Source organism: Macaca thibetana, chromosome 2, assembly GCF_024542745.1.
Source record: "Macaca thibetana thibetana isolate TM-01 chromosome 2, ASM2454274v1, whole genome shotgun sequence".
Classification (NCBI taxonomy): Eukaryota; Metazoa; Chordata; class Mammalia; order Primates; family Cercopithecidae; genus Macaca; species Macaca thibetana.
In genome coordinates this window covers 116,383,835-116,397,726 of record NC_065579.1, presented here as the reverse complement: position 1 = coordinate 116,397,726, position 13,892 = coordinate 116,383,835, and the positions used below count along the sequence as shown (strand labels likewise).

Here is a 13,892-nt window from a genome sequence, read left to right as displayed (position 1 = left end):
TAGGCATTTTTTTTTTGGTCAGAAAATGCAGGCAAGATATCAGGAAACAAAAATTTGTGGATGCTTCCAATATTAAGGCAACAGTAAGTGGGAAGAGAGCTGGGAGTCTGTTATTTAATAACAGTACCCAGGGAAGTGTAATGCAAAATCTACTCTTGAAGTCACTCAAATACTGGCAGATAACTAGTTTTCTTTACTTTTTCTTTTAGTTACAAGCAAAAAATAATTTCCCTTAACCCATCCAAAGAATACATGAGAAGCATCCACAACATAGGGAACCTCAATTAAATTCCAACCCTAAATTTCAAAAATATACTGCTCTTTCTTGAAATACAGGAAGGAGAAATTGAGAATAACTTGGATTTACACTAACAAAAAAATATTTTTCCAAAAGGAATATAATGTCTAAATAAAAAACAAATTCTTTTCAAGTGATATATTCCCTTTTTTGGTTTCTCTAGAAGTGAATTCATTCATTCATTCATTCAATAAATACTTATTGGCTGCTAAATACATGTAAGGTGCCAAACAATATACCGAATGGTTTGTGATCGAAAGCCAAGCTTGTGTAAGCCATGGGAAATTGCTTATCCTCATTGTCTCCTCTTCCTAAAGCGATCCTAGTTAGGGCTTTAGTGAGAAATCCTGCATGAAAATTAGGTCTCCATAAAAGATAGGGACTAGGCTAATGACCCATTTCTAGAATACTGCAATTAGTTTCAGTACTTCTCTATGTAAAGGAAGCATTAAAAGCAAGTGAAGGAACTTTCTCATATAAATCCCTTTTTATTGTATTCAAAAGGCAGTTTTTCTCCAACTTTTGAAAAAATACACAAGGAATGCCCAATTAGAAGAAGAGCAAATTAAAGGATAAAATGAAGTAAAAGCAAGTGTTTCTCGTGCCAATTAAACATGCTACAGCGCTGTGCCACCTTCACCCTGTGTTGGGCATGTTTTAGAACAGGGGTCATAAACTTTTCCTGTAAAGGGCCAGTTGGTAAATATTTTAGGCTTTGCAGGCCAACTGGTCTCTAGTGTAACTACTCACTCTTGTCTTTATAGCACAGAAGCAGCTAAAGATAATACTTAAATGAATGGGTGAGGCTATGTTCCAATAAACCTTTATTTAATCACACCAATATTTAAATTTGACAAAATTTTCAATGTGTCATGAAATATTACCACCTTTTGATTTTCAAATAATTATTTAAAACTGTAAAAATGAGAGACTCATCATTGTGTGACATAAATATAGTATCTTAGAAGATAATATCTAAAATCGTATATATCTATATATACAGATATTAGAAAATATCTTCTAAAATATTATATGATACCAACCACATACCTTTAGTTCTGATATCAAAACATTTAGGCATTAGCTCAGTAGTGTTTCAAACACTGTTGATCCTTCTCAGCCAGTTGTAAGTTCCATACATAACATTATGCATCCAAAGGACGAAGGCAAAACATTTTGATTCCATCTGTTACAATACACCCAGGGAATCAGCAGCATCTTATAAATATTTGATTTTACCTAAATCATTTATATCTCTGTCAGGGGTCATTTTACTTGTTTTATATGAATAATTAAAAGCATAATTAGAGAACTGTACAATCTGAAACATTAATCTCATTTTTCATTTCACAGTGTTTCTCACCAGAGCACACAGCATGTTACATGTCCACCCACCCCTTCCAAACATGTCATATATTTTTGTTTACACATGAAACTGGAAGGAGAGAACTTTCCCAGCTAACACATTTTCTGATGACGGGTGTAACACTGAACTGTTTGAAACTGAATATACTGAAAGTAGTCACTGCAGAGCACAAGATGTCATGCATATGAGCTCAAGACACATTGGGACTCCATTCTGCCACTTAACAGTGGTGGGACCTCAGGCAGGTTACCCAACTTCTCTGTGCCTCAGTTTCCACAACTGTTCAAATGGGATAATTACTGCAGTGCCTACCTGGCTGGGCTATTTTGACACCTGGAGAAAAATCACACTGGGAAAGCAGATGATCCAGGGCCAGGAAGCCAGCAAGCACATATGCAGTGGCGGTTATTTTCAAACTCATTTCTAGAATCAAGGCTGGAGCTCCTGGACAGCACGGAAGACTGGCCACATAGGTGTAACTCTCTGTTTTCAGAGAAAGTTATACTTTAAAGTAATACTGTCTTTCCCACACAATAACAAGTGTCATTAGAGGCAGGGACAATAGCAAGAGCAGGGATGGCTCAAATATTATTTGGGAGGAGATCTTTTATTTATTTTTTTTTTTGAGATGGCGTCTACCTCTGTCAGTTCTGAAGAGCAGGGAAGTGAGAAAGCTTCTCAAGAGAATGCTCAAAACCTAAAGCAATATGGAAACATCTGCATGCCAAAAAGGATGTGACGCTGGTCTCCTTTTTTCTCTGGATGCTTCTCTCTGGATGTCTTTTCCCACGTCTTCCTCTTTTCTGTTACCTAGGTCTGCACCGTTCTTTCTACATTCTAAGTTCTCTGTAATTTGGCACTCAAGTCTGCCCTGGGTAAGAATATACAGGCAGAAACAGCAATAAGATACCATTTGGAGTCTATCAAATTGGTAAGGACTTTTTTTTTTTTTTTTTTGAGACAGAGTCTCGCTCTGTTGCCCAGGCTGGAGTGTAATGGCATGATCACCGCTCACTGCAACCTCAGCCTCCCGGGTTCAAGTGATTCTCCTGCCTCAGCGTTCTGAGTAGCTGGGATTATAGGCATGAGCCACCATGCCTGGCTAATTTTTGTATTTTTAGTAGAGACAGGGTTTCACCATGTTAGCCAGGCTGGTCTCGAACTCCTGACCTCAAGAGATTCACCCACCTTGGCCTCCCAGTGCCGGGATTACACAGGTGTGAGTCACTGTGCCCAGACTGGGCCTGGGGGAGAAATCTTAAGTACTGGGTAGATGCTTTTAGTTCACTAAAACCCAGAATAAAAAAGATACTGCCTTTTCTGAATTATTTCTATCTTTTTGATCATATCAAAGAAAATACAATCATAGTTGGGTGCTAATATAACCCGTATAGTTCCCTGATACTCACTCATTTCCCATTTTTACTCAAGAGTAAGCATAACACTAAAATTTAATAACATGAGCAAGGTTGATTTATTTTTGTAGATTATGGACATATTTCTAGCAGTAAGTCTCTACCAGTCAAACAGAACTGGTTTTTCCAATAATGCTGTTGATAAAGAGTTTTCTTTTAAAATCAATTCATGTAATCAAAATGAAGTAAGTAAATTAGAAGAAAATGCCACTATAAAAATAATAAATATGGCCGGGCACGGTGGCTCACGCCTGTAATCCCAGCACTTTGGGAGGCCAAGGCAGGCGGATCAAGAGGTAATGAGACCGAGACCATCCTGGCTAACACGGTGAAACCCCGTCTCTACTAAAAATACAAAAAATTAGCCGGGCGTGGTGGTGGGTGCCTGTAGTCCCAGCTACTCAGGAGGCTGAGACAGGAGAATGGTGTGAACCTGGGAGGTGGAGCTTGCAGTGAGCTGAGATCCAGCCACCGCACTCCAGCCTGGGCGACAGAGCGAGACTCTGTCTCAAAGTAATAATAATAATAAATACAAATAAAATTTAATCTAAAAATTAAAACAACAGCAGGAAAAGCTGAATCTGGATAAGGCACAAACTGGAAGGTGCCAAGCTAACAGCTAAAGACAGGAGAAGAATGAATGGTGTTATAGACTGAATGTTTATCTCCCTGGAAACTCACAAATTGAAACCCCAATCCCCCCTATAATGGTATGATGAGTCAGGGCCTTTGGGAGGTGATTAGGCCATGAGGGTGGAACCCTCATGAATGGGATTAATGCACTTAAAAAAGAGATCCCCAGGCCAGGCACAGTGGCTCACACTTGTAATCCCAGTGCTTTGGGAGGCCGGAGGCGGTGGATCACCTGAGGTCAGGAGTTTGAGAACAGCCTGCCCAACATGGTGAAACTCCGTGTCTACTAAAAGTACAAAAAGTTAGCCGAGTGTGGTGGCAGGCACCTGTAATCCCAGCTACTCAACAGACTGAGGCAGGAATATTGCTTGAACCCGGGAGGCGGAGGCTGCGGTGACCGAGATCATGCCACTGCAATCCAGCCTAGGTGACAGAATGAGACTCTGTCAAAAAAAAGAAAAAAAAAAAAGAGGCCCCCAGCCAGCTGCCTTCCCTTCTACCATGGAATGTGAGAAGTTATCATCTATGAATCAGAAAGCACTGAATCTGCTGGTGCCTTAATCTTGGACCTCCAGCCTCCAGAACGCTGAGAAATTTTTATTGTTTAGGCCACCAGTTTATGTTATTTTGTTATAGCAGCCTGAACTAACTAAGACAGTTGGGCTAAGAGAGAAAGACAGGAAAGGTCTATGTGGCGAACGAAGTTTCTAGAACTATCCTGATTGTGATTAATGTAGATTGTGATGAAATAAAAGCAGAATGACGGAGAAAATAGAAGAAGCTGGAAGCTTCAAATTCAAGGTTTCTTAACCTAGAGTCCAAAAGTCCACAGCTGTGGCTACGTATGGGCTCTGGAGGTCTATACCTTCCTGATACAAGAAGTAAATTTCTGAGCACGGTGCACACATGGAGCTTAGGAGCTGGACTCTGTAGCCAGTAAGTCCAAACTTGAATCCTAGTTCTGCCACTGTCTACTTACGAGAAAGTTAATGCACTTCTTGGTGGCTTTGTTCCTATTCTGTAAAATTGGAATAAGATAGCAGCTACTTCACAGGTAAGTTAAGAGGTTCACAAGGGCTGATATATGAAGAATGCTCACAGCGGCAGTTCATACACATCACAGAATAGCATTGGTGTTATGCAACCTTTAGGAAGGTTATTATCCTAGGAAAGGATCCACAGCTTTCACCAGATTCTCCCTTTGTCTGGGGCTCCCCATGATGTAAAGACCTCCAGGCTATGCAAACGGCCAGGGCAAAGTAGGATCAGTTCACATCTTAAATAAGGAATTAGTTTTCTCCTGAACTGGAAGGGTTGACTAAGTGCCTGGCATTCATAGCATTCTTTGCAGGACATCCCCCAACTGTTTATAAATTAAATTCAACATGTGTGTATAACACAGGCTAAAGCAAATGTTCACACTAAAATCTGAGTAAACAGCAGCAGGTGCCAAAAAGTAAAGAAAAATGGATGAGAGGAAAACTAGCAGTTTACTATCATATCCTCCTACCCTGACACACCGCCAAGACTATAAGGTAGAAAAAAAAAGCCTACCATTATGGACTCTAATGATGGGATCCCTAGACCACTTTCCACAATACCTGTGACATCAGAGGGATGCCCTGGGGCTCCCAGTAAAAGAGAAACGCTCTTGTCTGAAGGTCAGAATGCACTGGCTGTAGTTACAGCCTTCCACGAATTTCCCTGTAGACACTGACATTTATGTTTTTCAAATACTCAACAAATATTCACTGAGTAATCACTGGCGGAAAAAGTTGGGTAAATCAGACACAACTCTTGCCCTTCTGGAACTTATGGCTAATGGGAAAGACAGGTCTCAAGAACTAAACAGACAACAGAAGCAAACCTGCAAGTGGGACGAGGGGTAGCACCTGAGCATCCAAGCCTAGATGAGAGAAGGGGAGGGTGTCATGGTGTGAGCTGAGAGTGAAAGGAGCTACCCCAGGGAAATGCCAACAAGATGGGAGAACATCAAGAAAGAATCAATGGCCCCGTGGTAGTGCTAATGAGTAAGAGAAAGCCAAGGTGACAGGTATCCAGAGAGCAGGATGGGACACGAGGACAGAGCACGAGGCAGGGACAGTGAGCAGTCTGTCTGTTCCAAGAGAAATGGGAAGTCCTTGATATGATTGGGAGAGAGAACAACAAAGAAAAAGGGAGAGACAGGCAAGATCAGATTAAGGAACTAAGATTACTCTGGCTACTCTGTGGAGAAGGCCTGGGAGGAAAGCAATGTTGGTCAGTAGAAATATGTGAGGAGCTGATAGCAGTAATCCAGTAAAAAGTCCCTGGACATGCTGAGTCAGAGCAACCTCAGACATCCAAGAGATGATAAACCACAGGAATATCCTGGGTCTCAGTTAACTCACTGCTAAACTGGGTGAAATGAACAAGGTGGATTAGTTAACACTTTAACCATATAAGACATGAAAGATGGAGGAGTCTAGCAGAGAACGCTGTACCCTAAAAAAGAAACGGTTCTTCAAAAAATGGCCTGTAACATTCAGGGTAATTGGTTAATCAGGCTTCTGTCTACACAAAAACTAGTTCCTACCACCTGAACTTGGGGACTGAGGCTGTGGGCATAACAAAGAAAATGGAGCTTAGCAGACAGGAAACAGCTTGCAGAGTACCTAGCCAAAGACTGACCCAGTGAAATAGCTCCAAGCTCAATTCCAGGGTTAAGGTAAAGCTGGATAGTATTAGAATGAAAGAACCCAAGAACGTGGGCCTTTGAAACAGGAAAATTTATAAAGCAGAGCAAAATCACACCTAGCATTCCCCAAATAAATAATGGATTTTAAAAATTAAACTTACATTTTCTTTTTTTGGGCAACCTTAAGCTAATCGGAGATGCCCCAGGGTACTACAAAGACACTGTTTATATTAGGCACGCCCAATATAAACAATACCAAGGGCCCAGATGTTTTCAAACATCTGTCTACTTGGCTGATGTTCTGCTCTTAATCAGAAGCTTGGCAGCCTCTTTGTAAGTGAAATGACCTATTTATTAGTGACACAAACAAAACTCAGAGTAAAAAAGCAACTGTTGATCAAGGAATGATGACTCCGCAATGGTCTACCATCATCGTCCCATATTTATACCTATTAAGGATCATTACATTGAGGAGGCTATGGAAGTGTTATAATAAAAATAAAAGTAATGATTGGCACCAGGTGAGTTTGAGACCCTCCCAAAAATACATTTGGGGAATCATTCATGTATTTCACTTATCCAGGCTCTCCTCATCCAATATTATTAGGGATAAGAGAGGTTTTATTGAAATAAGAACACATTTAGGTTATTACTGTCAATATCAAAATCTACTCCATAGATACAATAAATGAAAACATTTTTTAAACTTCAGTTCTCTTCTATGGCCAGCTCTAAGGAAGGAAGACAGGAAGCAGAGAAGGGGGACAATGCTAGGAGCAGGCAGTGAAAACAGGCACAATGAGGCAGAGAGACAGAGACATGCCCCAGGGGAGGCAAATGCAAGGAGAAGACACAGGAGGAAATGTGGGAGAGAATGAAACCACAAAAAAGGTAAAAGCTCATGGAGAGATCCATAGAGAAAGACATGTGAGTCCAACAGAATACAAAGAATAGGCAGAGGTTGCAGTGAGCCAAGATTGCGCCACTGCCCTCCAGTCTAGCAACACAGTGAGTGAGACTCCAAAAAAGAAAGAAAAGAAGGAAAGAAAGAAAGAAAAAAACAGACAGCCCAAACTATCAGAAATATTCGAAGACACACACATACACACACCCATACCCACAACCCCCTCACACACACAAAAACACACTTTTCCTAGAAACTTCCTAACCAATCTCTTGATTACTAAAGGCATCCGTGTTACACTTGAGCAACCATGCCACTGTGGGATCACATCTTGCATGGGGGCTAGGCACAAAAGTCCATCAGTTTTGGAGGGAAATCAGACATCATGAAGACTGCTATTGAAAACCTTGTAATGAGCCGGGCGTGGTGGCTCATGCCTGTAATCCCAGCACTTTGGAAGGCCGAGGTGGGGCAGATTGCTTGAGGCTGGGAGTTCAAGACCAGCCTGGCCAACATGGAGAAACCCCGTTTCTACTAAAAATATAAAAATTAGCTTGGCGTGGTGGCATGCTACTTGGGAGGCTGGGACATAAGAATCGCCTGAACCTGGGAGACGGAGGTTGCAGTGAACCAAGATGGTGACACTGCACTCCAGCCTGGGCCACATAGCAAGACTCTGTCTCTAAAAAAAAGAAAAGAAAAGAAAAGAAAAACCCTGTAAGGTGCCCATCTAAAGTGGTAGCCTGGTGCTGACTCTCAGTAAGGCTCACACATCCTTGTCTCCACTGACCTTGGAAGAGACAAGTGGCTCTTCAGGGTTGTAGAGAGGCAGCAGTTAGCTTGAGTGGGGTTCTACAATGAACAATAGGGCAAAGAGTATCTTTCAACTCCAGACACTTGCTTGACCTTGGGGAGGGGTGGCTACCCCTGGCCTGCGTCTGAGCAGAGCCACATCCTCCTCCAACACTTAGCTTGGATCACAAGCGCAGTTAGGGTAATAGCATGTGGAAATGACGAAGGTTGTTAAGATTTTATTTTTCTCTTTTTACCAGCTAGCAATTAGTTTGTTCATTACTTAGCTTGCCTCTGTGTGCTCTTAAGTTGCTACTCTACTGAAAACTTCTAAGAGCCAGGTAAAATAAACTCAATGCAACAGTGTCGTAAAATACTTGCCTTAGTTTTACGGGCACAGTAACATACTAGAAAATGACTCTTGACTTCCCCATCTATAGTTTCCCTCCCATTGATTCTTGTGTGAACTGAATAACCATATTTTGAATCCATCTGTGTCAGGCACTATGGCATATGCAGACAAATGGGAAAGAATGTCGGCAAAGAAAAAATATAATAAACCAATATAATGAGAGAAGATGAAAGTAGCATGCCTTGTGGTAAACACATTTACTATTTGTCCTCAGTGTGGGATGTAAGAAAAAGTAGTTTAAAAAAAAAAAAAACAAAACTCCTCCCAATAGTTAAAATTCATAGAAGACCATGTCTTATTAACATACATCAGAAGCACCATCTAAGTATTAAATTCTGATCTTTTTGCTGGAAGCTAATGCTAGGAACAGCAAGATTGTCTTGAAATGTTCTTGATGAATGCATTATCTTTTCATTCTACAAAAATGAAAGAAAGGGAAATAACTTTAGATGAAATAAAGTGGGAACTGGCACAATAGATAGTTACGGCTCCTCAGGAAGAAACAGAGAGACGCTATCTGTCTTGTGAAGATATTTTAGACAACTTTCGAGAAGTGGGTTAGGTACAACCAAGTTGCTCTATTGATTATGCTGGATAGGATATATAGCACTCTCAGGGGGTTAAGACAGATCTGAACATTTAAGCTGTTTTATGGGAGAGTTACTGTCTGTATGTAATAGGCCGCTTTAAATATTAACTTTCTATATTCATATTTTAATATACAAAAGACAGAGTCTATTTTACAGATAAGTGACCTGTAAATTTCCATCAGAAAAAAATAAATACTCCCTCTTATTTCCTGGAATATTAAGTTCCAGAAAATACTCTAAAATAATTTTAGAGAAGAAAAATATGTGTTGCTTAAAAATTAATGATTTACGAAAGTTCATCTAGGTATGCAAGATAGATATAAAATGGATGGCACAAAGGCAGACCATGTGGCTCATGATACACGAATTTTTTAAAATTTAAACTTTTAATTTTTCTCAGAATAGCAGATTCACATGCAGTTGTAAGAAATAATGCAGATACCACGACCCCTTTAACCCATTTCTCTTAATTGTACCATCTTTCAAAACTAGTACAGTGGGCCGGGCACGGAGGCTCACGCCTGTAATCCCAGAACTTTGGGAGGCTGAGGTGGGTGGATCACCTGCTGAGGTCGGGAGTTCAAGACCAGCCTGACCAACATGGAGAACCCCTGTCTCTACTAAAAATACAAAAAACTAGCCGGGCATGGTGGCGCATGCCTGTAATCCCAGCTACTTGGGAGGCTGAGGCAGGAGAATTGCTTGAACCCAGGAAGTGGAGGTTGTGGTGAGCCGAGATCACTCCATTGTACTCCAGCCTGGGCAACAAGATCGAAACTCTGTCTCAAAAATATATATAAATAAACCAACCAACCAAACAAAAACACTGTAGTACAGTGATAGGTGGTTTCTTTAAAAAAAAGAATTAGACAGGTTGCCTATCAATATTATTCAATGTGGAAATTATAAACCCCACCCTAATTTAGCCTGCACTAATATGTACTGTTCAGTTGAGTTTATATGATCCAGACAAAATAGATCAAATGAATACTCATTTTTCCAAATTCTAAAAATTTATTAACTCATGGTGTGTTAAGATCTATAGAATAGCCAAGCATGGTGGCTCATGCCTATAATCCTAGCATTTTGAGAGTCTGAGGCAGGCAGATCACTTGAAGCCAGGAGTTCGAGACCAGTATGGCCAACATGGCAAAACCCTGTCTCTACTAAAAATATAAAAATTAGCCGGGCCTGGCAGGGCACGGTGGCTCACGCCTATAATCCCAGCACTTTGGGAGGTTGAGACGGGAAGATCACTTGAGGTCAGGAGTTCCAGAGCAGTCTGGCCAACGTGGTGAAACCCCGTCTCTACTAAAAATACAAAAATTAGCCGGGGGTGGTGGTGCACTCCTGTAGTCCCAGCTACTCAGGTTGCTGAGGTGGAAGAATTGCTTCAACCCGGGAGGTGGAGGTTGCAGTGAGCCGAGATTGTCCCACTGCACTCCAGCCTCAAAAAAAAAAAAAAAAAATTAGCCGGGCATGGAGGTGGGTGTCTGCAATCCCAGTTACTCAGGTGGATGAGGCGCAAAAACTACTTGAACCTGGGAGGCAGAGCTTGCGATGAGCTGAGATTACACCATTGAACTCCAGCCGGGGCAACAGAGTGAGACCGTCTCAAAAAAAAGACCTACCAAATGAAGGAAGTTTATATTAGTGTTAAAACAACACAAGTTGATTTCTGCACCCAAGTTTCTAAACCACCATAAGTTAAAACTCTTTCAAGAGATTAAAAAAAAAAAAAAAAATTGCATGTTCTTTGTTTCAAATTGCATATAGCTGGTTGTCACTTTTTAAAAACCCTTCCTATGGCAGAATCATCTTATTTATGATATATTGGCCTATCTAGTATTATGTCGTGAATTTTACAGTAATTAGTTATATGAGAGTAACAAAGATTTATTTCTGCTTCTCAGAACACTGTGCTTCTGAAATTTCTGAGACCGATGGGTTTGTATTTGGATAGCTTTGCTCTAAAATCAAGTACATGCACTCAGATATGCAACAGGTTGTGGATCACTCTAGGAAGCCAGGAGAGTGACAAAGATTGATAATCAGCTTCTGGAAGACCAAGGTCATGAATCAACTTGAATTGAGTGAACCCTACATACGTCTAAACCCTGTCGTTGGTGATACCAAGCTGAAAGCTGTCACTGAAACATGTTATCTTTGCTGAAGGCTGTCAAGCGTTGCAAGTCAAGTAGAAAACCGTATCAGAGAGCTCAGTGATTGTCTCTGACAGCCTTCCAGAATGTGGTGCTGAGGTGGTAGTCAGTTCCAATCTCTGATTGCACCCAGGGTGGCAAAGCTCTCGTCCACTACATTTAGATATTCTGAAGAGAAATAATCTCATTGCAGTTATCCTAAGAACACTATATTTAAAACATAAAGTAGGGCAACTGATAAATTCTGAATTGCAACAATAAGCACACAATCTGTGCTGGGGTGGTAGAGAGGTGAGGATGAAAAGGTACATACAGGCCAGGTGCAGTGGCTCATGCCTGTAATCCCAGCACTTTGGGAGGTCGAGGTGGGGAGATCACCTGAGGTCAGGAGTTGGAGACCAGTCAGGCCAACATAGCGAAACTCTGTCTCTACTAAAAACACAAAAACTAGCCGCGGGTGGTGGCACATGCCTGTAATCCCAGCTACTTGGGAGGCTGAGGCAGGAGAATCACTTGCACCTAGGAGGCAGAGGTTGCAGTGAACCAAGATCGTGCCACTGAACTCCAGCCTGGGCAACAGAGCGAGCCTCTATCTCAAAAAAAAAAAAAAAAGAAAAAGAAAAAGAAAAAGAAAAAAAATACATACAAATAACATTATTGGATCACCAGTTTTTTTTCTGGTGATCCCTAAAGCTCCCCATTTAGCCAGTTAGGTTATTTAAAAAAAAAAAAAAAAAGAAAAGAAAAAAAAAAGGCAACTTTGTGACCTACAACATGAATAGGACCAAAGAGCTAGGAGTGAAGTCATTTTAGCCCAGCATGAGGGCTCTGGCAGCCAAGGTTCCTGAAAGGGATTACTAACAGTGGTGCGCAGTGACATCCTTGGTTACAAAGGGTTCACTTTAAAAAGAGAAAGAGAGAAAAAAACTTGTTTTAATGGGCCAAAGTTATAAGTAGTTAAGTAATAAGAGTGAAAAATATCTTTAGGCATCAACAGAACCCCAGGTAGCACTAAGCAGAGATGTAGTATAATATCCCAGAGCTTATTTTCAGATCATACAGCGAAGCACAGCAAGGCATTCTCTGGTACTTATAAGGACAATCTATAAACTGATATTTGCACAACAGTAATTGAGAGGGAGGTAGCTCTTCGCATTAGCAATGGTAAAAAGACGATGCTGCATATTCACAAATCCCAAAATGACAAGTGGAAGAATCGAATTGCTGGTCTGATACACAAAGGGATGAGACAGTTCATCTGTACTCGGAAGTAATAAAAAAAATTAATAAACCAAATCTCAAGAAAGATAAGAATTCTGATTTCATTTGCATATTTGGCACCATGTTACCTGACAGAACTTTCTGCAATGATAGAATGTTCTCTGTCTGAGCTACCCAATAGGGTAGTTACTAGCCGTATGTGGCTGGTAAGCACTGGAAATGTACCTAGTACAACTGAGGGACTGTTTTAATATTATTCAATTTTTAATTAAAACTTAAATGGAAATAGCCATATGTGGCTAGTGGCTACCAGACTGGGTAGCTTTCTGAAAGTCCTTCTACATACCTTACATCTGTTAACTCATTTAATCACTACAACCCTAGGTCTAGATGTATAATATCTTATTATCTACAGTTTATATTTTTCAAAAAAATGAAGTGACAGGGTGATTAGCCACAAAGTGATGTATCCAGTCACACAGCTCGTTCTGAAACTAAGGACTGATTTAGGCTCCCTACAGCAATGTACACTATTCAAGGAGCAAGTCATGGTTAAGGTAAACACCAGAGGCATCCAAAAATAGTTCCTGTTGCTCTGTGGACAAATAAAGAAGACATTGTCTACCTGTTTTCCCTGTGTTTTTCATCCAGGTTTTGTTAGAAGACTCATTGTCGAAGCCATCGAGCTGCAGTTCCTGGTATTCTTCCCCGACACGCGCATGCTGGTCTAAAATGTCAACAGGAGACTGGTGATGGCCCCCACAGCTGACACTAGATGTGACCCAGTGCTCAGGACCATAGGCACCTGTTGAAAGAAGACAACACTTCAATCCTCACGGTTCAAGGGTCAGGGATGAAATGAATAAATCTTAGGAAGCTGAGCACTGCATCTCTCAACATGTCCCTAATCCAAAGAGGTGAATGTACTGAAAACTATGAATCGAAGCCATTTGCCTGATGTGGCAAGAAAATTTCAGAAAAGATGTTACCTGAGTTAGTTTTGCTTCTTGATTTACAATCAAACATTTGCTAACTTTACCTTTAACCAGGTTAAGAGAGTTGTGTAGAAGGGCTGTCAGGGTTGTTCATATTTCTGAAAATTTTTAAATATTTCCTAAAATAAGCAGAGCATTTATTCACAAAAAAAAGCACCTTGATCAAGTTAGCATGTTTTGCTATCGTGAGCAACATCCTAAATACAACTATCTTCTTAGCCCATGAAAGTTTGCAAACATGAAAGAGGAAAAAAAAATAAAAGCAACAGAAAACTAGATGAGAGGCATGACAAATGACGGGGGCAATAAAGGCAGGTTTTTCCTTTGGCTAATTGTGAAAGATTTTTCAGTTTGGCCTTCATTTGTACACTTGAGTGTTAAGGTGCTCATCTCTCCTTTTCGATTCTTCTCTCTCATAGAAAATGCA

At 40.7% G+C, this 13,892-nt stretch overlaps 1 protein-coding gene across 2 annotated transcripts in view; it reads right to left on the bottom strand.

Moving 5' to 3' along the window:
- PTPRG (protein tyrosine phosphatase receptor type G) overlaps positions 1-13,892 on the bottom strand; it is a 745,156-nt gene that overhangs the window by 296,146 nt on the left and 435,118 nt on the right. For both annotated transcript variants that reach the window (XM_050781197.1, XM_050781198.1), the window contains exon 3: positions 13,096-13,275. In XM_050781197.1, the coding sequence (XP_050637154.1) occupies positions 13,096-13,275 (180 nt within the window). The remainder of the gene's footprint in view (positions 1-13,095; positions 13,276-13,892) is intronic.